The 26991-nt window shown below is 42.2% G+C and overlaps 2 protein-coding genes across 2 annotated transcripts; both read right to left on the bottom strand.

Moving 5' to 3' along the window:
- Positions 1-3502: 3502 nt before the first annotated feature.
- Positions 3503-6654, bottom strand: LOC146621882 (phospholipase A and acyltransferase 3-like). Its single transcript, XM_085368582.1, has 5 exons — positions 6618-6654; positions 5560-5594; positions 5314-5422; positions 4902-5149; positions 3503-3628 (listed from the first exon to the last, which is right to left on the bottom strand). Exons 1-5 carry the CDS (start codon positions 6652-6654, stop codon positions 3503-3505), a joined length of 555 nt encoding a protein of 184 aa, XP_085224708.1.
- An 11921-nt stretch (positions 6655-18575) lies between these two features.
- LOC146621883 (actin, cytoplasmic) lies at positions 18576-21233 on the bottom strand. Its single transcript, XM_085367608.1, has 8 exons — positions 21104-21233; positions 20903-21031; positions 20237-20347; positions 19986-20070; positions 19621-19782; positions 19315-19506; positions 19018-19199; positions 18576-18719 (listed from the first exon to the last, which is right to left on the bottom strand). The coding sequence occupies exons 1-8, from the start codon at positions 21224-21226 to the stop codon at positions 18576-18578; spliced, it is 1128 nt and encodes a 375-aa protein (XP_085223734.1). The 5' UTR covers positions 21227-21233.
- Between the last annotated feature and the right edge of the window lie 5758 nt (positions 21234-26991).

Raw genomic sequence — 26991 nt, forward strand, 5'->3', positions numbered from 1 at the left:
AGTGGGCGTTAAGGCGTCTGGGAAGGGATCTCAAAACTGGGTTATAGATGGCAGACAGTTGGTGTCATAAGCCCCGCCCTCTGCTCAAACCATCTGTCCAAAATGTGAACATTGGCATCCTCGAAAGAGTGACCTGTTTGTAAGTCAGCACTGACCTTGGAATCACTGAAGTACAAAAAAGGCTCCTAACTGAAGAGATGAACCAGTGTTTTGTCTCCACATCACAGACAAGATTAAACTCGTCTGTGATGTTTCAACACTTTGTTACGAGCAGCTTGTCACAAAAACACAGAACATGTTTGAATCTATGAAAAATGCCAATGAAAACATTTTGACAGGAATAAAAACGTATTTTGAACCATTAAGGTGACTCCCGAAGAGCTTTCAGGGGAAAACGTGAAATATAGACTTGCGCAGCACTCTGCACACCTCCTCTTTCATTCCACACTTCTCTCACAGCAACAAGTTCAGCTCACGAGTCAGATCCAACAAACCGTTAGAAACAGTGCGTCCATGATCGATCGGCAGACTGATCAGGAGAAGTAGTGATTGATCGCATGCATCACAGATAAAACTGACATGAGGTGAGTGTCTGTGTTTCGTAATTATTTTGGTGACACTTCACAGACGAAGCTGGATCCAGTTTTCTGTTCACTTTAAACAAAAACTGAGCGTCAGCTTTAAAGAACTACACACTGAGTTTTATTACGGATGAAATTCAGATCATTTGAGGAGGAATTAGAAGCAGCTCATCAGCTGATTCTGTATTTATTGATTTATTTATTAAGCAAAGACAGTCAGTGGATTTTCATTCAGACTGGTTTCAGCTGGAAAATGTCACCAAATATTTAAGTTGAAATTTTTCATAGTTTTATTTCAGACTGATGACGTAACGGCGATTCCTCTGTTACAGATTCTGTGGTCACAACAAAGCAGAGCAGCAGAGGACAGCAAAGTGTGTTTGAGTCCAGCTTCATGAGCATTTCATGTGCTGGTCACAAAAAGTTCCAGTGTTATAAAAGTTACTGTTGTGTTGTGCTGCTTCCTCACTTGTCTGAGGTGGTCAGTTGCTGCATTCACAGGATGCAAACACAGTCTCTGATCTCTGGCTGAAGTTTCTTCCTCCCACCTGAGCCCACCACAGTGTGAAGGTCATATCAGGTCAGGTCTAGATTGTTGCTCTTTAAAGTTCAAACTATAAAGGTAAAATAATTATAGCAGACACCTGCTCGTTCTTCTGTAGTTCACAAAAGTCTCTTTTTTCTTCCTTCCAGCTGAATGTGTCTGATGATTTCAGCAGTGATATTATGGCCAGTGCAGCAGCTGGTGAGTCTTTATTACTCTGATACATCCTGTCCCAGTGGGCACACATCACACAGATGTTCAGGCCTTCAAACCCAATCTGAGGCTGGAAAAGACAAAGCAGAGTCAGGTCGGATTATAACAGTTTATTTTTCATATAACATTATAATACAACATGTCACATCACCTGTAATTTTAATGACCTAAAATTACCCACCAGCACTTCCATCAGCATGAAGGAGTAAGAATTTAAATTGTTACAGGCCTGAAGAAATAAGTCACACTGTAGGTTTTTATCAAGTAATCAGGTATTAAGAGTATTTTAGAAGAAATGAGACACAAAGCACAGTGTAGGTCATTTTAAATAGTTGGTTACAGTACACATCAAACTGAGATAAGAGCCGTTTTTTCTTTGTTATTACCTGGAAAAATGAAGCCTGTGAAACATCATCGGCTGAATGATGCGCACGTTTGCAAAGTACATTTCTCACTGCTGTGCACAAAAATACATCAGCTTCAGAAAAACCTGTGAAACAAGTTTTGACTCAAGTGAAATTCTTGTCCATTAAGTCATTGTGATATCAAATCCCAAAGAGGAGGGCTCATCTGAGGACTACACCAAGCGTCCACCCTTAGAAGCTGTGATCAGACTGTGCAGAGACAGATCCTCGTGGAAGATGAAACTTGATCACGCAGAGATGTTAAAGCACTCGTGTCAGATTGTAAAGGAGAACAATGGAGAACATGTGAGCTGTGACAGATTTGAGACTGAGGATCCTGCTTTAACCAAGACGTCCGAACAATTCAAAGTTTCTGATGAAAGTCGTCTTCAACCCTTTAAATTGAACATGAACACGTATATTAGGTCTTTTTGAGTAAGTGAACTGAGCTGAATCTGCCGCAGTCATGCAGACGGCCCTCGTTTTACTTCATTGAAACACTTTATAAAAATCTGAATAATTCAGGTTTAATAAAGAGAACCAAAGGAATACATTTCTCACTTGTTGTAGAAGAGACGGTTATCATTATTACATCATTACAAAAATGACGAGTGGAACCAGTGAAAGTGGAACTGATGTGCTTTGTTGTTTTGCAGGAAAGTATCAGAACTGTTTTTCATTTTGTTTTAAAGATCCTGCAACAAAAGTCAAAATTTGTGGAGAGAAATCGTTTTTGTCTTCTTTCCCCTGAAAGTTTCTCCTGATTTTCAGAAACCTGAATGAAAACAATTTGTTGTTGTAGTGTTACTAAAGTAGTACTTTTACAAAATCTGTCAGCTGCAGATTTTTCTTTTTATAAGTTTTATATTCAGATAAATTATCTGACATCATTACATTTCTGATGAATCTTGTATTTTTTCAAAGACTTCAGAGAAATTCAAATTAAGCAAACAGCTGATTGACCCGTTTCACATGTCATCAGTTAAATAGCAGCTCCTCTCTGTGGGGCTGATTACTGCTAATTAAAACGATTGAATGACTGATTGATGACACTATTCTGTCAATTCTGTGACTGAAAGCGTGTCAGTATGAGTATAAACACATGAGGAAAAGACGTTTTAGAGTCTGTGCCTAATATCACTTGTTTGAAATAGACCTCAAAATGAGTTTTGTCCATATTCTGCATGAATCAAAGAAAGTTTGAAAGTTTCCCTTTAATTTTTGCTCGATGACACAATGACAGCGCAGTCAATGCATCTCACCATGAAACTGTTTTGTATAGTTTCAGTCATTATGCAAATGTCCTGGTTATAAGACCTGACCTGCAGTCAGCTGAGACTGAAGATGAGTGACGAAGTTTTTTTCCTTCAAAAAATGTCCAGATGAACAGAATCAACTTTTGGGGAAAATTTTTTTTATTATTTGTTTGTCATAAAAATGTAAGAATGACAATAAACTCTGTGAAGATGCAGTATTTGTATACTGTGGGCCAGTGGATGAAGTGATATAAGGAAGCACATCATGATTAAAAGCACTGTGGAGTAATCTAATCGTAGCTCTGGCTTTGCAGCCGTTACAGAGGAACCACATTTATCTTCCACTTACTGTATTTTAAAATAAAGTCAGAGGTTTCCTGATGATTCTTCTGTCCATCTCTTTGTGGACACTAACGTAGGCGTGTGGATTCAGTGATCAGAACTGTGTGATTTTATGGTAATGACAGGAATGTTTTAGCGTCTCACACAAAGTTTGCTTTAGGCCTACCAAAATCGTCTCAGGCCTGCAGTAACTGTAGCAGCATTAGTAGCAGCATTAGTAACTGTATCAGTAACTGTATCAGTAACTGTATCCCACGCTCTGGCAAAGTCTTCCACTCCTTGAGGCACCTGCAGGGAGAAAACATCACAGGAAGTGAGCAGACATCCTGATGAACAGAAGACTGCCATGATTCAAAACTCCATTCAGACCTAGTTTCTTATCAGATAGAGAAATAAAATGAGTGTAAAAGCAAAATTCCTCCGCCTGGGCTGCCGTGCACCTCTGCATGTCTGCTTCAACGTGTGACCCCACCCCTCCCCGGACAGTCGAGGATGAGTGCACTAACAGCCTGCAGGCTGATGTTTTAATGAGTGTTTGATGGAAAATGACAATAGCAGAGTTTGTGCTCTCTCGTCCAGTCAGTGCCGTTCTTCACGCCTGTCTCATCAGCACAAACACTTTAAAGGGGACAATCTAGGCCTTCAGCAATAATACAGATGGCAATGTATTTAAAAATCTGACCTTTAAGATCTTAACTTAAAAAAACAAACAAACATCTGTCACATAGGAAAGAAGCATCAATATCTGATGAGCAGACGTATTAACTTGGCCTTAATGTGTTTTATTTGGTGGTGTTTGGTGCAGTTTTCTTGTTTTGTGGGGTTTTTCAACAGGAGATGGGGAACTCTAACATGTTGTTTTGTTCACGTTTGTACATCTTAATTTTTAAGTGAAATGTGCTTTATACACTACATGCATATAAGGCACCCTTTTCCTTTGTGTGATGCATTTTTCTCTGTTTTTGCAAAAAGGGAACAAAGGTGTTTAACTCAACCTTGGATGATCCGACTTGTTCTTACTGAGGTGATGTGAAACATGCATTCTTTTTTTGGTAATGTGCTGGAAAAGCTTGAAAGCTTGAGCTTTTTTTTTTACATGCATATCTGATTAAATGAGGTTTTTATAATGAGTTTTTGATCCAATTTTCAAAACACTTTAAATGTGACCTGTTCATTTAAAAACTCCTCTTTAACAGGAAGAAACCTCCAACAGAACCAGGCTGAGGGAGGGGCGGGGCCATCTGCCACCACGAGGGGAGTAGGAGACACAACATCCACATGAAGATCTCCTGTTTACATTCACAGTGCTGAATATGTTGTAAAGCTAAAGTTTAGTCAGTAGGAGATAGATGATGTTTTTACATTATGTTTCTGCAAATCATTCTCTGTTAATCTGAATCCAAAACCTGCTGAAATGGGATTCATCAGTAGAATAAACGTTAATAATAATAATAATAAAATTCAAATAAAGGGTCAAACAGGAAGAAATGAGCTTCCAGCAGCACAGATCTTGTTCTTTGCAAACAGATTCTGTATTTTCTGTCTACATGGTTCCACCCACCTGCTGCGACGCAGACACACCATATCGTCGCTCTGTGGCAAAGTGCTCACAGTTACTCCTGATGCTGTGGTACGTTATCTCTCTGCCCACCCAGCTCCTGGCCTCTGTAACAATGACGTCAGCTGGGCGGGGATTATGGGTGGAGTCCAGGCTGTTGTTGATTTGCCACTGGTCATTTCCCACCACAGCCCTCAGATTCTCCTCCCTCACAACCCCCCTCTGAGTTATGACAGTGATGCTGTTGAAACCTGCAAACACATGAAGGATAAACTGGGATCAGAAGTAAAGGCTTCATGATTTCATCCTTTATGCTATGAATCAGTTTCATGTGTGATGTCATTTAAGCTTCTGCTTCCAGACTGGGAGGAGTTAAGCTGTGGGGGGTGTTGTGACAGGTGTGTGCGGGACTTACTGGGCACGACCAAGTGAACCACAGAGCCATCACCAACATACACAGCCCAGTGCTGATAGCTGCCACGGAAGATCTCTATCAAGTCCCCGCGCTGTGGCCTCCGCCCACTCTGTGATTTACAGACAGAGAAAATGTTTGAAGCTGACTGTGCTCAGTGACTGCAGCACATTGATGAGAGACTTCCAATTAAACAAATCAATCAATCAAAGCACAGCCACAGACACCAGAAGCAAACGGTTTTCTTACCATGTCAGTGCTCGAGCTGCTTTGATGTTCAGAACCTGCAGGAAAAGATCATTTTATAAACCAAATCCATCCACAGACAGTATCAACCTAATAACACACACAGTGTTAACACGATCAATCTCCTCTGAGTATTTACAGTCAATGTTTGGGGTTACTGCCCTCACATGTGGGTGAAATCACTGAGACATAATATGTCAGCACTGACTTGGCTGAAGGTTAATCGAGCATCCTTAAAAATGATGATGATAATAAAACAGCAGTCTTCTTATATGTGGCATCTTTCTTCAGAGCTTTAATGTTCACCTTCTGTTAAAACTGAATCAAACAGGTGTTTCTGGTATTTAGCTTTATCACTGATATGTGGACATCAAAGATCAGTGTTAGCAGAATATTTTAACTCAAAATTAAACATTTTGAATTTGTGGTGCACTTTACATGCAGTATAAAAGATGGATGTAGCCACTGATGTCACTCGTTGGCTCTTGTTTTGAAGCCTGGAGTGATTTTACTGTATGATCTGTGTGTTTCATAACCAGGTATGAAGAACATGGATCTGACTGTGAACCTGACTTTTGATGGCTTGTAGTCAAACAACAGCTACCTGGTTTTTTATCCATTACAATCCTCTAAAATTATTATAATTTACAAAAACCTCATAAACCCGTCACAAATGTGTTTCTTGAAGTCAACATCAAAGGAGCTGAGGCCTTTTTCTCCTACACTTTAATGCAACTGTAAGTCTTAACACAACGTGATGTGTCACGATATTTCTACAGTTGCTTCTCTTTTTACACAGAAAGCTAAAACCAGCCTTTCATGGCTGTTATAAATATTTAACATCCTTTATTAAAAACATAATTACACCCTCATAGATGAAGAAGACATTGGCATCTCTTATTTTGAAAATCTGCTTCATGTTTTAGCAATCTGCCATTTGACTGGACAGTTTGACTGTGTTTGTAATCGGACTGTGACTGACCAATAAGAATCAGTCATGGGTCAGAGCTCCTCCCCTCTGCCTCCAGCAGAGTTTCAGGGTTAAAGTGTGAAGGACTCACGAGATGCTGATGTCGATGTTGATGCTGTGCTTCCCATCACCAACTGAACTTGAGCAACGTGAACTACAGATGAGAGGAGCTGCTGGGCTTTCTGGAAGAATTAAAATTCAGTTACACAAACACAAACTTTATTAATGACTCTGTTTATCTTCACAGCAGGATTTTTATGACCAATGAAGCTGAATTTACATTTCAGGAAAGGTTAAACTGTGAATGTCCTCAGACTTATATAAGAAACCTCTGCAATGTTAAATCAGGTGAGTCAGTAAATTATGTGACGTCAACAGTGACATAAGATAAGAAATGACATCTTTACAGTGCTTTTTACTTTAAACACCAATGAAGGTAAAGATCAAAGCTGACGGGTTAAAATAAACCAGAATAAATTATTTAAATAAAACTAAACTCATCTTTAGAGAAATATCCTGAGTTTGGTTATATGCAGTGTATAAACCGAGAAGACCTGCACTGTCTCGGGTTACTTTCAGTTTTGTGTGAGCCAGCGTGAACTGTGTCTGTTTCCTCTGTGGTTATGAAACGTGTCTTAAAAACACGCAGCTGCTGTACGAAGGTCACGTTCTGCGCATGTCAGGAAATGTTGGGGAATTTTAGCAGCATGGAGGCCGTTGGCTTAATTCACAGTATAATTTAGCATGCCAGGCCAAAGGCACATGGTAAAAGTATTAATCAATATGATCTAATATGGATAAGTAAAATAAATAAAAATATTAAAACAAACAAACTACTAGCATTTCTTTGTCCTCTCCTTGAATTCTGTCCTGAGCTTTTCTGAAGCTGAGACTTCCTTTCTTTAACAGGACTGAGCTCTCCACCAATCACAGACACGGGGACTGCAGACAAACTCCATCTCTGATGAAAAGGATTATTGTTGAGGTCACAGGAATCAAACCTGCACCCTTGTTTTGGTGGCAGCTGCTCTTTGGCTGAGTCGGAGACACCCTGTAGTGTGTTTGACACCAGCGGCAGTGTTCGTGTCAAACACCTCTGAGCTCTTTCAGGATCACTGACCAGATCAGAGTGAGAGATTCAGAAATGTACCTGAGAGGCACAGTTTAATAAAGAACAAATCTGATGGTTCCTCCAGGTGACAGTTAGATGACAAAGAAGGAAAGCTGTCACATTATTTTCTCTTTCTTTATTGGAGCTTCGCTCCTGTGGTTGGCGGTTATGATGTCGGCGCTGCTGTGTTTGCTGCTCAGCACCGGGTCAGTAAAGAGGACCCGTCTCATATCAGAGGAGTCACTGTTCCTCCGCGCGCACACGTTACCGGCCACTCGTTTACGGAACATGAACACGCCTACGTCATTCTCGCGCTCCAGGTTTAAATCCTGTCTCACTGAGCGTTTCATGATAAACTCGGGCTGGAAACAAACATAAAAGTCTGCAGAGCCTCTGTTTTATGAGCTTCTTCGTTTTTCCATAGCTGAGATTTTTTTTTTATTTCTTTGGTAAATGGCATAGCGCTTTTACTAGTCCCGCCTAAGGACCCCAAAGCGCTTTACACATCCAGTCATTCACACACTGGTGGAGGCAGCTACAGTTGTAGCCACAGCTGCCCTGGGGCAGACTGACAGAAGCGAGGCTGCCATATCGCGCCATTGGCCCCTCTGGCCATCACCAGCAGGTGAAGTGTCTCGCCCAAGGACACAACGACCGAGACTGTCCGAGCCGGGGCTCGAACCGGCAACCTTCCGATTACAAGGCGACCTCCCAACTCTTGAGCCACGATCGCACGATGTTTGATTTTCTTCTCACTGACAAAAATATTAACAATAAAACTTTCACTCACGCAAACCTCACCTCGGTGCAAGATACAAACATTCAAACTCGAGTTTGATTTTGGAAATATCTTATATTTCCAAAATCAAACATCATTAGATCAGACCTCGTGCAGCTGATCTAATGATTAATGATTATTGTCAATTTGAAGTCAATCACGTGCCCGCTTTAAATGATAATAATAGGAACTGAAAAAAACAATAAAGAGTAAAGTTTAGTTCACTGACCTGTTGACGCTGCGGTTGAAACCGAGAGTCAGAGTAACGTTTCGAGGAGAGGAGGATGAGGCAGTACCGGAAGTCTGTAGGAAAGCGCGCGTGTCCGTGTAAAGAGCAATAACTGTGCCACGCTATAATATGTAAAACAGACCTACACAAACACAAAACATTCATCCATGCAAACAATGTTTCAGTGTCTCTTTTGTCTCTTTTTCTGTCACTCAGGATTTTTTCTAGTTTAATCTGCACAAAAACGGTGAAACATTCGAGCTGAAACATCGGGCTCCGTGTCTCCATCCACGTGATGTCACGCATTTCACCAGTCACTGTGTCCGTGGACTTGGAGGCAGCTCGTGCTCCAGGTTCAAACACCTTCATTAAAAATCTTGTGTTTAAGGCTTTGAAACATTTAAAAGACCAAAATGTTTAAGACAAATAAATATTTCATATCTGAGGCGCATGTATGAAACACGCTGTTGTACTCAGAGTTAAATCCTTCAGGTTTGATCATTTTTATTGTACAAAAGTCAAACTCAGACTGTTACTGGCAGCACAGAGGGGGTTTCTGTGGAGCAGATCCACAGACTGACTGTGAAACTCAAAGTGAAACTCAGCTTTTATTACTTTTCTTTCTAACGTTAAAGAATCATTTACACAAACTGGAGGAGACGACAGAAACAGCAGGCAGGTGTGGGAACAGCTGTGTCCACATGGTTTATGTCCATGCAGACGGTTAAAGACACCGAGACACTTCCTCTTCTTCACTTCACCCACTCACTGCATCTGTGTTTTTGCCCCTGAGGTGTGTCTCTGACGTCTTGTGTGCGGCACGTTTTGCTCTCCTGCATCCATGTTTCTAAGAGTCACGTCTCTATATAACACATCTCTGATCGAATGATAGATCTGAGCAGTTTCCTCTGAACAACACATCTGCTGAAATCTGACGAGATGATGCTGAACATGCAGAAATCTCATGCGGCTTCATTGTGGAGTTGGACAAGTGCAGTCATGTCACCATCTCAGCTTTTAACCCTTTAAATCTGGTTAATGTGTTTATTTTACACAGTTTGAGACCTCAGTGTTCCCCACTAACAAAATGGAGCATGAAACTACGTGAAACACAGATAAGATTAGATTTCTTTGCACTTCCCATTCTCAGCTGTAGCAGGAGACTCATCCCTGTGCATCAGTGCCAGTATTTCTGTTGTTGGTATAAGTGATTGGCCATCTTGCCAAGACTTTATTGGCTGTGGTCCAAAGAGAACCCCAAAGTCTTCAATCTTCAAAACACAAAGGCCCAAACTTTATTTATTCATGTCACCCTCAAAGACAGCACATGCTATCGATGCACCATCGAGAGTATTCAGTCTGTCTGTGGTTCTGTCAGCCATCCAGGACCTCTGCAGGTAGACAGGCCTGAAGATCCTCTCTGGTTCCATCCACCACAGCCGTACACTTCACAGAAGCATCAACAGCAGCAGATGGAGGAAGAATTTCTAGCCACAAGCCATCACTGAGCTGCTGAAATATTGGACTGTTTACACCAGGGGTGGGCAGCTCCAGGCCTCGAGGGCCTGCAGCTTTTAGATCTCACCCTGGATCAACACAAATGGATCAAATGATGAGTTCATTTCCAGGCCTCTGGAGAACTTCAAGACATGTTGAGGAGTCATTTAGCCGTTTAAATCAGCTGTGTTGGATCAAGGATCATCTAAAACCTGCAGGACACCGGCCCTCAAGGCCTGGAGTTCCCCACCCCTGGTTTACACAATCACTGTACACACTGTATGTATGTACCACTACCTCTGCACTACAGCTGCTACAGTATTTTTTAGGAATCTGTATTTATTTATTCTTATTCTTTATTCATATATGTTATTTTTTATTTATATAGTTTATCTTATTTTTTATCTAATTCTTACTTATGTGCAGTTTTCTGTGTGCAATATTGAGGAGGCTGAGTATTTCATTGCTGGCAGTGATGTGCCATTGTTGCCTGTTTATGACAAACAACAACTTGAAACTTGATCTCTCAGATAATGGAGAGGATGTAGTGACTCATCTGTGAAATAACATTTGTGCAAAATCAAATAACACTTAGGTGCATTTTTCTAAATGTTAAATAAAGAATAGAAAACACCTTCAGCTTCTGTGGCAAATTAATTATCTTAGCATCAGGCTGTCTGTCCTCTGCTGCTGAACATGATCAAATATATTAGCATACACACAGGTGGGAGCAGTGGCGGTCCTAGCCTGTTTGGTTTGGTGCCCCGGGCGAACACACACACACACACACACACCATATTAAGGATTGCACATTAACATAAAACTGTTGTGGGAACCACACTGAATTTCACCAGAGAAACATAGACACACACACACACACACATATGAAGAGAGAGAGAGTATGCATACTATGCAAACAGCTACCAGACAGCCATCATCATTCGTCACACAATGAGAACAGGACAAATCAACAACTGACAATTAATATTAGAATCTGTAACATAATGTATTGTTTGGAGTTTAGTCTGTTACTGTTGCAATTTTTACCATTTCTTCTTGGAGCAACTGTAACCCACATAATTTCCTTTAATTAATAAAGTATTCTGATTCTGATTGTTTCAGGATGAGCTGCCATTATCCAATCACACATCTGCTTACCTGCATCTTTTGTTTCTCCTCTTCTTTTCTATTTTTTCTAAACTGAGCACCTGATGACTTTGAACTTTTCTTGTCCATCTTTTAATTTTGCACTCCAGTATGAACACAAATCCCCCAACTCGAGGATCACCACAACATAACCTAACAGACCTACATCTTAGTTCACAGATTCACTTTGTCGAGGGTTTATTTCTGAGATTTCGCACAACCCAGGATTCAAATCATGAATACATGATGGGCTTGGATTTACAACATTATGAATGAAATGTGCTCTATTTGGAAGCAGCCGGCCCCTCCCCTTTCGACGGGTTGTGTGTGAGACTTTAAATCATGAAACTGTAAATTTTAAATTGTTATTGATCCTTTACCCCGAGTCCTAAAGTGTAGATTTATTTTCTTACTCTTCTTATATTTATTGTTTGTTTACTTGCACTGCTGTAACTGGAGCCTCGTCGTCTCGTCTCTATATGCTGGACTGTCTGTAGCGGAGATGACAATAAAGTTTACTTTGACTTCAGCAGCGCGCACGCTCACTGAGGGCTCTCGCGCTCACTTTTCGTGTGTAGAATTTTGAAAAAACATCGCTGCAGATTATAAGTCTGCATCATGATGTCTGGTGTTTTTGTGTTTATTGGTTTGTTTTTATTTTGTTTTATTTTGTGAGTTGGTTATTAGATGCTGCTCCCCGCCGCCCCGCCCCCTCCTCTCTGCGCCGCAAGCAGCAGGTGCACCTCGCAAAAGGAGGGCGCCCCAATGGGCGATAGAAAACCCATCGGTGCCTGTGGCATTTCCAATATGCGCTGGCTGATGTCGGGCAGCATGAGTACGAGCAAAAAATAGTTCAACAAGTTCAAGTTTTTATTTTTACAGGTAACAATGGCATATTACTACCAGCAGTTAAATTCTTAGGCTCAGAGACCCTCAATATTGCACACGAGTAACACATACTGAATTGACTGGTATGAGTGTGGATGCTTCTGTGCCACATGATGAGTGTGTGGCTGTGGTCACTGAGGATCCTCAGGCAAAAAAAATTAAAGGTGTCTGTGAAGAAATCTGCCAGTTTGAGAGCAGGACTGGGATGTTGTCTGGTCTGTGTGTTTCTGTGTGTGTTACTGTAAGTGACTAAAAGTGAACAAAGTGTCGGCAGTAAAAAAAAGAGTGTAGAGTAGTTTCTGTTTCTGCTGTGGAAATGTTCTTATCGGCTGGAGCTAAAAAGCAGAGTGGCTTTGGGGACAAAGGTGGTGCTCCTCCTCCTCAGTCCTGCAGGAAATGCAGCAGAGGCGCCGCCCAGAGGGGAGCCATTGAAATGCAGGGTGAACAATGTGAGAGGGGTCACCACCATCTCTTTGGTGTTGCTCACGTTCAGTTCAAGTGTGGAGCTGTCACATCACAAACTCCTGCAGAGCGGCCCGTGGTGCTGTGAGGGCCTGACAGCAGTGACAGAACTGTGTCGTCAGCATATTTCACCAGGTGACAGTTGGGCTTTTTCACCCATGGCTTCTGCTTAGAGTGAGTCTGTACAGTAACCTGTGGTATGATGTCATCAGTGTATTCACTGATGCATTGTGTGCAATCATTCACACTATTGTTGGCAACAGCTTGAAAAAACTTACCACTCAGCAGTGCGGAAGCAGTGACGCAAGACGATGGCGGTCCAGCATTGAACCGAGCACATGATTGGCTGCTCACGCCTCAGCTTCTGCTTATAAGCTGGTAGCAGGACGACCATGGGGAGATCTGATTTGCTGAAGGCTGGTTGGGGGCGGGCACATGTGAACGAGGTACTTTTGTTCTCACAGGAACACCAGCCAAGCCGGGAACTGAGGAATTCAGCCATTTCTCCGTATAGTATCCTGATGGAAAGTCATCCTGGTCAGCAGTTCATCCAGCTTGTTTTCCAAAGTTAGGATGTTAGCTAGAACAATGGTGGGAAGTGAGGAATGGTGCTGTCTGTTCATCAGCTGGACCATGACCCCGGCTCCTTTCCTCCGGCGTAGTTTCTGCTCAGGGGCATTTGTGTGGTCGAAGGTGATCTGTGCCATTTAAACAGCACGTTTCCAACAGCTCATGCTGCACAAAGTACTTTACACACTAAAATGCAACTAAAATAAGTAAAATGCACAACAATCATGCAATACAATTTAAAAGAGAAATAATAATACAATAAGAAAATAAAAAAACAACAACCACTAATCTGTTTAAACAAAAAGTGTTCGGGTCAATGTGTGCTAAGAGACAGTCCATAAAAATGTGTCCAGTGTTTGTGCAGATTGAATATTTAGACACAGACTGTTGCAGAATCTGCAAGTGTTAAAAACACGAGGAAAACGTGAAACTGAGTATGATGGCGATCATGGCAGCCATCCTCATCGGCGCCATCTGATAATCTAAAACACTGCATTAACCATGAAAAAATACTACTGCCATCTTTACACACAGCCCCCTGTTTTACTCCCCAATTATGCAAATGAACACAGTTTTAAAAACAAACATTTTGATTGACTTTCTCAATCAAACTTTACAGGCAGCTGAAATCTGGAACTCATCCCCGACTCATCTTCATCCTGCCCCAAGTGGAGGAGTTCAAGTATCTCGGGGTCTTGTTCGCGAGTGATGGGAGAAGGGAGCCGGAGATCGACAGACGGATTGGGGCTGCAGCTGCAGTGATGCGGACGCTGCACCGGTCCGTCGTGGTGAAGAGGGAGCTGAGTGTAAAAGCGAAGCTCTCAATTTACTGGTCGATCTACGTCCCTACCCCCACCTATGGCCACGAGCTGTGGGTAGTGACCGAAAGAACGAGATCGCGGATACAAGCGGCAGAAATGAGCTTCCTCCGAAGGGTGGCTGGCCTCTCCCTTAGAGATAGGGTGAGAAGTTCGGCCATCCGGGAGGGGCTCAGAGTAGAGCCGCTGCTGCTCCACATCGAAAGGAGCCAGCTGAGGTGGTTCGGGCATCTGACAAGGATGCCCCCTGGGCGCCTCCTGGGTGAGGTGTTCCAGGCATGTCCCACCGGGAGGAGGCCCCGGGGCAGACCCAGGACACGCTGGAGAGATTATATCTCTCGGCCGGCCTGGGAACGCCTTGGTGTAAGCTGGAGGAGGTGGCTGGGGAGAGGGAGGTCTGGGCCTCTTTGCTTAGGCTGCTGCACCCGCGACCTGGTCCCGGATAAAGCGGATGAAGATGGATGGATGGAATCTGGAACCTGCATTTTATCTGCATTTTAATTTTTTCATTTCTAAATGTGGAAATTGTCGTGATGCACAAACAAAATTTATGACATTATCTTATTGTATTATTTTTGTATAATAAAAAAATGTATTATACAAATCTATAGAAATTCAAATGTATTATTTAAAAACACATGTTGCAATAAAAGATTACATTTGTAGATTCTGTGCTAACTTTTAACATTTTTGTTACCATTTCAGTGTCGGAGACGACGGCTGTTCTGTGGGGAGCAGCTGGTCTGAGTGGGAAACTTCTTACTGGGAGAGACAAATTTAACAGAGTGGACGAAAAGTGGACTCAAAGCAAAGAAACAGTTCTCATCAACACACCAGATCTGCTTCATTCCAGCATCTCTGAAGACAAACTAAAAGGGCTCTCATGTGTTCCTGCTGGTCATACAGCCTGAGGACTTGACACAGCAACACAAACTGAGGCTCTGTGAAATTCTGAACATCTTCAGTGATTATTCTTTTGACCATTCACTGGTCCTGACATCAACACCCAGAGCTGATGGAGAGACCTTTGCAGGTCTTGATCAGATTTCCGTCTCGGAATTCTTCAAGTTCAGGAGTTGCAGACAAAAATGGATCTAAGTGTAGAGCGTAATGATGGGAGGCATGTGATCCGTCATCCAAGCAGAGCTGGAGCTCCTGTTAACTTTGTGCTCTATGGTTACGTTTACAAGAATATCCACATTGGTTGCAAGTTTTTTTATTTTAATACATTTGCAGGAATTTCAAGCTGTTTTTCACGTTGTCATTATGGATCATTGTGCTGAATTTTGAGAAGAAAAATGATTTTAATAAATTGTGGAATAAAGCTGTAACATGACAAAATGTGGAAGAAGTGAAGTGCTGTTAAAACCTTCAGCATGCTGTGTAGTTAGTAAATAATATAAAGGTTTCATTTGGAAATCGAGTCAGTGCCAATAACTACACCACCTTCACTGTGACACGCAGGTTTCTCACTGGAAATACAGCACACACAGAGCTGTTACATACAAGACACTGTCCACAAAACGTGTCCAACACCAGCTTCATCTTTTCTGAACATAAGTTAGGATATTGTCTTTTTGAATTAATGGAACTAAAACAACATTTCACCCTTATATGTATACAGTTATAATTTACTGGAAATCCACTAAGTAAACCTGGACAACCTGTCAAATAACAATCAAACCTCTTCTCAAACATAATCAGTGTGGAGAACATCTGCTCTCATCACTGGTTTTGTTTTTCCATCTCATAGATTAGAAAAGCTTCATGAAGCAGAGATTAATTTAATGCTGTAATAGAAAGACATGAAAACATACAAGAGAATAAAGGAAGCAATCATAGTAAAAGTAAGTAAATGTCATGAACCGAAGCAAAAGTTTATTTATATCGCACTCTTCACAGACAGACAGGTGAAGAAACATCGAGACGCTTGGGATAAAGAAAGAACGGCGATCTGGGAGCGAATGCATGAAGAGGATAAACTGAACCAGGAGGAGGTGAAAGCAAGTAACAGAAAGCTGCAGTAGGATGAAACACCGCATCTATTCATGGATTATTCTGCTGCTGTCATTGCTTTTATTTTTATGTAACACACTGATGCAAAGACCACAGAAAAAACACACGTGAAGTATTAAAACATGCATGTGTATTTGCATAAAAAGGAAACAAGTGTGTATTTAGGAGGTGAAGAACAAAAATCTGAATCAAAAGCTGACGAGTCAGTAACAGCTTGGATGCAGGTGCATCACCAGGAAGGTGACCTACCCACTGAATGTAAGCTTTTAACTGTCCAAAGTTACTTTACTTACGTCTGTGGTGAAACGTCATCGTTTTATTGTTGTGATTTTCTTTTCTAATTTTAGACAAATGTCCTCCTGACATGTGTGCGTTCATCTGAGGCCTTTTTAATTTCTCTCATCTGTGAGATCAGCTGAAACACAAACACTGAAACAACAAAGCTGCTACTGATTCCTAAGCCTGTTCCCATGTCGGCAGATCGTAATATTGACATTATTTTGAAATGTACATGTTCATTTGTGTAAGTTACTCAGATGAGGTGGAAAGTTGAGCCTTGGGGAACAGATTTAAACTCTTTTAATGATGGAGCAAAAAAAATTACCCTGAAAATCTGCTCAAATTAAAAACAGTCGTGCTTTTAAATGTGATGAGATTGTTTGTTAGTGATGAATGTTTCATACATCTTTTTACATTTTTAGTGTGATGGTTGATCCTTTGTTTGCTCGTGTTTTTTATTTCTTTATCTTTGTTGCAGTTTGAGTGAGTGTGTAGTTAATGTTGAAAACTTCTGGCTTAGCTGCAGATGAAACGTCTACACAAAGCTGAAACATTTTGCAGCAACGTGTTCACTCTGTGTGAGAGACTATTTAAACCTGTGTTCACAATAAAACATCAACTGTGTCCATTGTGAGTTATTCTGTAACCAGGAGACATACAAGGCAGTCATCGCCTTCAAAGGTGGTTCAGATGCTTTTAGCAATTTTTTTATTATTATTATTTTTTTTAAACTTGTGCTGAAGCTCAGGAAACACAAAGAAATGCCATAAAAAATAAAAAAAATACAGCTCACAGTACAGAGCAGTGTTCCTGTTGTGGAGCTACCGCAAGTTTGCAGAATGCAGCAGTCGCAGTTATGTGTAACATGTTTAATGTTAATTATACACTAAAACGTTTGTGCAAACAGAAGCCAACAGGTGTGTTAATATATTATTAATACAAGTAATAGTCACACCCAAGATTTGCTGCCCCCCTGCTGGCAAGACCTTTGTTGGTAATAATGTTAATCGACATGCGCATAAGAGGGGAAGTCACCCTACTGCCTCAAATATATTAAGTTCAAACATTAATATATTCATTCCTGCAGACACAATGTTTGTCGCTCTGTACATTCCTCAAGAGTTCCAATCACCTCTGCTCCGTTTGTATCCTACCACAATATTTTTAGTGGCTCTTATATAGCCACCACATATTGGCCCATTTTATTCACACACACACACACACACACACACACACACGAAGAAAAAAAAAGATAAAATGAAGGTCAAACAGGGAAAACAATGTCAGAATGAAGCTTATTTATATTCCTTTCCGGTACATTTGACTAAAGACCGTCATCAGGTAAAACTGTCAGCTCAGCAACAGCAGTGAGCTTCAGGTGTGCAGGTCAGTCTGGAGATGGCATTGTATCCTGGGTGAACGTCAGCTGAGCTGAGAGGACAGATCCTTCTGAAATTCTTAATGTTCAACAAATTCTGTATTCAGCAATTAAGCGGGTGATGGTGGGATGACCAACATTATGCACTCACTTGATCAGCCAATCCACAAAGTGGTGAAATGTAGTGAAACTGACAAACTGTAGCACAACACCTCAGCGTTTGCAGGTTTAACAAGACCAAATGTAAACTTACAGAAACTATTTTATAAATCAAATTTTCAAAACCATTTCCTGCATTTGCTCCAGAAATGTGCTTTTAGAGGGTTTGGGTGAGTTTAAGAATTGCAGGTACCAATACTTCAGATGATGGCAGCCACTAGTCATTGTTTAAAGTTAGCACAAAGCTAAACTGCATTTAGCGAGAACGGACCATCAACTTTGCTAATCAGCATAAAATGTGGGATTAGACCAGAGTTCAATGTTTGCATTCAACAAATGCAAACATTGGTGCGGGGCTTATAGCAATAAACTCAAACCACTCAGTGATTAAGTAAATAAATGATATTTTATTGAAAGATTTACCTGAACAGTTTGTAGAGTTTCATGACAGGTTATTTGACCAGAGAGATGCAGTGGAACTTGATGTCTAACAGTTTGCAACAGCTCAAACCAACTTTCCTCAAACTGGACTAGAATTGCTAAGTGTGTTTTAAATGCTGTTTAAGTGAAACTTGTACTGTAACACTAAAACCCGAGTCCTCATATTCACAGCATCTTCAGGCGTGTCCATGCGAGACAAACCAGACGCACGTCTAGCTGGGACAGTGGAAGTACGGCGAATCCTGCAAGGGCGGAGGGGGAGGAGCATGGAAGCATTTTAGAAGCACTTGCGGTGAACAATGGCGGGGCCGGACTCATCGTACTCCTGCTTGCTGATCCACATCTGCTGGAAAGTGGAGAGAGAGGCCAGGATGGAGCCACCGATCCAGACGGAGTACTTCCTTTCGGGGGGAGCGATAATCTGGAGACGAGAACAGATTAGACATGAGGCAGGCAAGTACCTGTAGGCCAGTCTAGAGATGCACAGCAGCAGGTAGTTAAGTTTGAAAAAGTGTACACTAGAGGGCAGCAAAACTAGCTTCAGAGATTTATGTAGTGGTGCCAAATGCCAGAGGAGGAGGAGGGTGTAAGTGGCACCGTTAAAGTGCAACACAGCCTCCCGTCATGCATGGGCAGAAGTTGATGACAGATTTAAAGTTTGCAGTTTTTAAAGTGCAACACTGCACAAGTTTACAGTTCAAGAGAACCAAGTAACAAACCTTAATTTTCATGGTGGGCGGGGCCAGGGCAGTGATCTCTTTCTGCATGCGGTCGGCGATGCCGGGGTACATGGTGGTGCCACCGGACAGCACAGTGTTGGCGTACAGGTCCTTACGGATGTCCACGTCACACTTCATGATGCTGTTGTAGGTCGTCTCGTGGATACCAGCCGACTCCATACCTGAATGAAGTTTTAGTGCAGAAGTGAGAGACCTGATGCACCAAGGCTTCAGCACCTTTCAGGAAAATTCAGACTTCAACAGGCGTCTCTGGAGGGTAACTGACGATTTACAAACCAAGGAACGAAGGCTGGAAGAGCGCCTCGGGACAGCGGAACCGCTCATTGCCGATGGTGATGACTTGTCCATCAGGAAGCTCGTAGCTCTTTTCCAGGGAGGAAGAGGAAGCTGCTGTCTGCATCTCCTGCTCAAAGTCCAGAGCCACGTAACAGAGCTTCTCCTTGATGTCACGCACGATCTCACGCTCGGCTGGAGGTCAGAGTTGACAGTTAAATGGACACTTCATGGTCATGGTTTGTAAATGCAGTAGCTGAAGATTATGGCTTTACATCAGCATGCTTGAAGGTAAAACTGCACACATACCAGTGGTGGTGAAGCTGTAGCCTCGCTCTGTCAGGATCTTCATCAGGTAGTCTGTCAGATCTCTGCCGGCCAGATCCAGACGGAGAATGGCGTGAGGCAGAGCGTAGCCCTCGTAGATGGGCACAGTGTGGCTGACACCGTCACCCGAGTCCATCACAATACCTGCAGGACAACACTCAGGTCACTCTGGAACCACTGAGCTTTGTGCTTCCTCTAATGATCACTAGCTGCTGCTCTGAGCAGGGCCAGAGAATACTCAGAGCCTGCTGCTGTAACCCCCAACTGAAGAAACGAGCCCCAAGCTAAACTAAGTTTATCTGAAGCAGAACTCTGCACAGCAAGATCCTGAAATGCTGGAGACCCACCTGTGGTACGACCAGAAGCATACAGCGACAGCACGGCCTGGATGGCCACGTACATGGCAGGAGTGTTGAAGGTCTCGAACATGATCTGCACCAGAGAAAGACTTTAATGTACAAGTGCTATAATTACACCATTAGCCTGGAAATTAACTTCTTTTTCTACAAGTGCAAAATGCATCCAGGCTAGAAAACCTTCACAGGATCAACAGGTTCAGTGTATCAGCTGCTTTAATCAGAGATGGTCCTTCACACACCTGCGTCATCTTCTCCCTGTTGGCTTTGGGGTTGAGAGGAGCCTCAGTCAGCAGCACTGGATGCTCCTCAGGAGCAACACGGAGCTCGTTGTAGAAGGTGTGATGCCAGATCTGCACGACAAAGGCAGCTCGCAAGTTAAGTACAAGTGCGATTAAATCAGAAGGTATTCAGTCTGAACTCTGATTCTTCTCAGGTGATGAATTCAAAGTTGAAAAGTTGGCATCTTTCAGCAGCAAGACAAGAGCAAACCAAACAAATACACCCCCCCCCCAAAAAAAAACAACAACAAAAAAACAAAAAAAAAAAACAACCAGTTTAGCTTTTTGTGGTTTTCTGTTGAAACTGGTCAGATTTCATTCAGGGGTTTAACCTCCTAAGACCCAAACTCTTCCACAACAGGCATTTTTAATTTCTCTTTGATATTTGGACATATTGGGGCCCCGATGAATGTGAAAACAAAGAATTGTTGTTTCTAAGAAAAATGAGCCACATATGAGGAAACATTTTGACAGAACAGTAGCAGTATAATGTCCTCATAACTGGATATCAGGCCGAAATTGAGTATTTTGGTCTTAATAACCCAAAATGTCCACATATGGACGCCAGGTCCTAAGAGGTTAAAGAAAACCTGTAGTGAGAGATGTCACTCTCATAAAGTCCTTCACCTTCTCCATGTCGTCCCAGTTTGTGACGATGCCGTGCTCGATGGGGTACTTCAGGGTCAGGATGCCCCTCTTGCTCTGAGCCTCGTCTCCCACGTAGCTGTCCTTCTGTCCCATTCCCACCATCACACCCTGCAGACACAGTTACACGCGTCAGGCTCATGCGCAGGGTTGCAGTCAAATTCTTGAGAGTGATGTTCGTACCTGGTGCCTCGGGCGACCGACGATAGAGGGGAAGACAGCTCGGGGGGCGTCGTCTCCAGCGAAACCCGCTTTGCACATACCGGAGCCATTATCAACAACGAGGGCAGAGATTTCTTCATCCATGTCTGAAAGAACACAGTCATTCACATAATCAGAGGGTAAAACTCTTAAAGTAAATACGTTAACAATTCTGTTTTACATTGTTAGTGACTGGCTGCTCCCGAATGGGATCAGAACGATGCCACCTTATCCCACAGTCCAGCCAATGATGCGATTCACTCGTATATACGCAGCTAATCCACGTGGCTGACAGGCTATGACAGCGTCCTTATGTGCCGGTGTTTTAGCAAAGCGGCTGATGTGGAGTGAAGCCACGTTAATGACAACGTGTACAACCACTGGAGGTGTGAGCAGGACAGACGGAACAACTGACGGAGAAAGTGTGGACTTTATAGCAGCTTTTATAAAAGTTTGATAAAAATATCTGCAATGTTTGGTTTTCTTCCTGAATACTGTCGTCGTTTATATTTACTGCAGGAAGAAACAGTAAAAACGGCGTTTTATAAGGAAAACACTCTCCGCCTGTGAGCAAACCCCTGCCCCAGCCTTATGGGGACCAATCAAAAAAATTATATGGGAACATGGCATTTATTGTTGTGGCACAAAATTTGTGTTGTATCAGATTTGATGCAGAACAGCTGATTGTTCTGTAAATAGTTTGAAATGTTTATTTAAAAAAAAAAAAAACAAGAAAAAACTTTGCTGCATTTTTAGGTAAACAGCTGCAAAAAACTCAGTAACTTTTTTGAAGAAGTAAATAATTAATTGCCCAACATTTGTCATTATTTACTATATTTCAGCCACAGGACTCTACTTATGACTCATTGTCATAATTATGAGTCAGAGCAAAAATAAATAAATAAAAAAGTTTTCAAAATTTGAGTTAAAGTTATTTTTAGTTCCAATAGCGTTAACATACTGAACAGGTCAGGAACAAGATTTTTTAAAACTATCATTGTAAGTGGGCTAAAGCAGTTAATTTAAAGTAGTCTAACATAAATGCTGTAATTTGATTACTTTAATAAACCATGTAACTTGGATGATTCGATGCTGGTGTGACCACAGTGCACACGTCTGCTGTCGCTCACAGTGACCCAGGGACGCTCAGGGAGTTTGTGCGTTCGCTCAGACACGTGAAACATTAGAGGGAACATTGATGGTGGGTGGGGCTTCTGGCTAAACTGAGTTGTTTTGTCACCTTTTTCAGTCGAGAACATTTCAACAAGTTCAGACAGAACAAACTCTTCTGCTCTGCAAACCCAGATTCTCATCTGGCTCAGTCCATTAGGAACAAGGTCTGTAGTTTCTATGCACGTGTCCAGGTCACGCTTACAGTCAGGCATCTTTTTAAGTTGGCTGAACAGAAAACTACAGCAGGAGGTCTGATTATGAAAGAGTTAGAAACAGGAAGCACAGAGGAGCAGCCCTTCCCTCGGGTCATCACTCATTCACTGTAGATGGATTTTGACAGTTTTTAAACTTGAATAAATCTCACGCAGTCATGAACATTAAAGAAATCATCACATTTCTTACTTTACGTTTCAGAAGAAACATGACCTGCACGTTTTACAAAACAGTGAGATGTTAGCTGACTTTGGCATTTTTCTCTTTAACATCACTCAGTTTGTTGTATATTTTCCTCCAGTTTTACTTAAAGATCTCAGCATCAATTCAGCTTTTATCGTGCAGGCTGGTTTAAACCAGCATCCTCCGGCCTCACAGAGGCTTTCCTCCGGCCCCTGTGAGCTCAGTCAGATCAGAGTTAGCGGCTTGAGAACCGGTTTGTTCTTTAGCGCCTCTCTAATGAAACCGCAGCTCAGAGTAACATCGTGTTTCAGCTGCGGCAGCTTTATCTTTAAATCTGAGCTCTTTAATTAAACCGAGCTTCAGCCTCATTGTTCCACTTTGACCTCCGAACTACATGAGAAACTGTACTCTGAGTGTTACCTGTGCAGGTGAGTCAGGCGCGTCTGTGGTGAAGTCTCGCGGATGCTTCTCTGGCCCAGCTGTGCGGTTACTGCAACAACATTAGCGCGAGCGCACCGGTTTTATTCGCGCTCGCGGGACAGCTGGCGTTTCCCATAAAAGGTAACGTTCTGACAGCCGCGCTCTAATTGGTCCAGGTGACCAGGACCTCGCAGGTGCTCTCAGCTGGCGCGCTGATTGGCTGTAGGAGGCATCCGTCAAAGGGGAGGGGCCAGCACCAGAGATGGAATCCTGATTTCTCCTCCGCCACAAAAATCCTGCAAAGGTTTTAATCTAATATGGAGTCCGCCTGAGAACGAGGACGCTGATTGGCCAGGAGCACCGGAAGTACGCTCTGGATTAAATGTAGTTTATTCTCTGCGCTGATGAATGTTAAAGAAATCCCCAGTAAACCAAAAATAGAGTATACATCACACAAATCACCCAGGAGGTCAAACAGGAGGAAATAATAATACAAAAAAACTTTATTTATTTATTCAAGTTCAAATGTTTGGTCACATGATTGCAATCAGGAACCACTGACTTGGAAAACTGTGACTGGAGTGAAGCGAGAGCATGAGGGGTGAAAGCAAACATCCCTTCATCATTCTCCTCTCTGAGACAGAAACGTGAAAGGAAGCAGTTTAGTAGTTGTAGCTGCTCATGAAACAAATCTCCAGGAAGCTCTCGAGGAACTCGGTGTGACTTTGTGGCTCTGCAGAGCTGCTATCAGCCTGATGATCCACAGGTCTGTGCAGGTACAGATAAACGCTCCACCTGAGGCAAGAATAAGCGTTGGCGTCCTGTTCCTGCCTCTGTGAGCCGGACTGACACAGAGAGAAACAGGCTGAAACACTCAGGTCATGGTCTGAATGTAGTTTTCCTCTTCTAACACACAGAAGGTCTTTCCAAACTCAAGGTTAGTATTTTAACATTCATGGGAAAAAACAGAGTTTCATAAGCCTGTGAGCTGAGTCAGATCACTGTGGGTGTGGAATTAATCTGACTCTAACGATCAGTGGCTGTTCTGGGATGTCGGCTGTGCAGCATCTGAGGTTTATAAGCTGTGAACAAATATTTAGTGACCTGAGCTTCATGAAATCACTGAGGTTCCCTCAGAGACAGAACACCTGCACAAACATCTGTAATCAGATATTTGAAATCTACGTTGGATGATACAAATAAGCTGTTTCCAGCTCAGTGTTTTCTGCTGCACTCTGGACTCTATCAGATGACTCCAGGACATGCAGATTTTTATCACACAGCAGTTTGTGTCACTCCATGCTGGCTATGAATCCCTGCGGCGGCACGTTTCTCTAATCGTGCTTCTCTGATGTTGTTTTGTGCGGGTAAAAGCCGTTCATGCTGAAAGTCCATCCTACCATGGAGCGACCGGCCCTGCAGACTACAAGAAAGCAAACATAACAGCAAATTAAAAACCACAACAATCTGTATTTCTTCTCATTTGTTATTGACTATGTAAAAAAAATATTACATATTCATAATGTAAATAAACTCCTGAGGGCGTCCTGCTCCTGCCTGACCCACCTCAGCGGCTCCTCCACCCTGTCTCTAAGGAAGAGACGGACACGGGACACAAGAAGCTCATTTCTGTTGTTTGTATCCATGATTCACTCCACAGTGGCTCTGCAGCTCCGGACCTTCTCCACCTGAGACCACGGCCTCGATTAAGAGCAGCTGATTATTGGGGGTTTTCTGCCTTTGATGCATGTGCAAAGTCATCATGTGAGAGAGGATGAGTGGAGAGAGAATTTCATACGGATGCAGATTTCTAAAAGTTTCTGATCTGGTGTAAAAGAAAGTGAGTTTTGGTTTTGTGTTAGTTTCAGTCTGCAGCTCCGCTGGATGAGGCGGCTGTGAGTTTACAAGAACAAAGTCACGCTCGCTGTCATCTACGTCCTCTTCTGCTGCGCTTTCTTTCCCTTTGTAAATATAATGAAACTGTGCAGTGTGTTTTTTAAGTTATCACAGATTGAAAATGTTTGACTGAACATCAAAAATTTGTCAAGTTTGACAAATTTTGGTGGAAAAAAATCAAATCATAAGATCAACAAATGTATTTTGTGCACAGTTTAAGGAATAGTCGTCTAAGATATGTATATTTTCATTCACACACTCTAACATTATAAATGTATTCAGCATATGAAACAAACAGAAACCTGCTGAAGCAGAAATGCTAAAAGCTGCAGTTCCTCTAACGTCCACCAGGGGCTCCAGCACAGAGTCAGTCCCCGTAGACTCCCGTGTTTAAACTTTACAGTAGAAATAAACATGTTTACGTCCTGATACAAAAAATGTTTTGGTCTCTGTACCTAATCTCCCCCATCATACATCTGTATGGGAGGTTTTTATTATTATTATTAACTCATTTGTTTAAATTACCTAGCTTAAAGTTGGGGGCGTGGCCTCTTGGACTGACAGGTAGGTCTGGACTTTGCTTCTTATGTTTGTGGCTTTTGGAGAATTTGAATCCAGTTTTATGACAAATGATACGATTTCTGTGCCGTTAGCTGCTGTTAACTGTTAACTGAGCCTCGAGGTGACTGTTGCTGTGATGTGCTGTCTAAATAAAACTGAACTGAAATGCTTTGCATTATAAAAAGTATTTACTGTTTCCTCTCTCAGCCGCAGCATGACATTTTTACATGGAAAACAAGCTGATTGGTTTCTGTTGTTACCAAATCTAAAGATTCATTTGCTCGATTTATGATCACAGAATAAAATGTGCAAAACTGAAATCTTTGTAAGTTTGACTTTTTCAGATCATCTCAGTCAGAAACAGAAATCCAAACTTCACTAGGATTGTGTGACATCATGAAAATGTTGTATAAATCCCACTAACACAGCTGCTTTGCTCGCTCAGGTTTATCATGCTGAGTCCTTTTCTGTTTGAATGTGTGCACATTCACAGACCATCACAGTGCAGTGAAGCCGTTTTAGAGCAGCTGAGTCAGATCACTGGTTCAAAAATCAAACAAACATGGATGTGCATCACACACAGTCATACAGCTTTCAGATGAATTTGTCCTTATTTGCAGCTTCCAGTTTCACAGCAGCACAATGAGTCAAACTGTGAAGGTGGATCTGTGACTGATGCACAGCAGCAGAATCACACTGAGTCAAAGTCAGGCCTTATCTGTGTTCACAGCCTCACATGCTCTCATTTTGTAACTAGATAAACTTTCTTTGTTCTGATAATGACACGCTGTCAGTTTCCTGGTACAGAGGTGAAACGTCTCTGCAGCTGCATCACAGACGCTGAACTGTCAGCTGTTGTTAGTTGGTTGTAAATTCAGATTTCAGATGATTTTTCACAGAAAGGTGAAGTTTTTGTGGTTTCAGTGTTGTCTTCATGCCTCTCAGACATGTTTTAATGTTCAGCCTTCATCCTCTTCCTCTCAGTCCTCTGAATCAGTGACATGTCCATTAGAACGACACACAGTGCTGCACCTGTGCTCTCGTGGTGCACACGGGTCGACATCTCCACTGAAGTCAGTTTATTTCTGTTTTTTGCCTCTGTTATTTTTTTACATTTGATTTCAATCTTGATTTTTTTCTGTTTTCCTCGTGTCGTACTCATTTTCACAGTTCAGTAAAACTGCTGTTGTGTTGTGTTCATCATTTATTGTCTTTCACAGTGTGAGGAAGCACCCGCCTGTGCTCGTATCCCCTTTTAATGCAGTCAAAACAAAGGATGAACCTTCCTGCTTCACAGTTGCTGCACATTTGTATGTTTTAGCTGCGCAGACGTGTTCCTGCTTCTGTGACGCGCCCTGAACCTGCACAGACATGTTTGTGCGTTCAACCGCAAAATACAACAATTAAAAGGCTTCATGTATTTA

This window comes from Diplotaxodon limnothrissa, linkage group LG12 (assembly GCF_057381915.1).
Source record: "Diplotaxodon limnothrissa isolate DT_005_m linkage group LG12, D_limnothrissa_male_GT1.1, whole genome shotgun sequence".
Taxonomy (NCBI): domain Eukaryota; kingdom Metazoa; phylum Chordata; class Actinopteri; order Cichliformes; family Cichlidae; genus Diplotaxodon; species Diplotaxodon limnothrissa.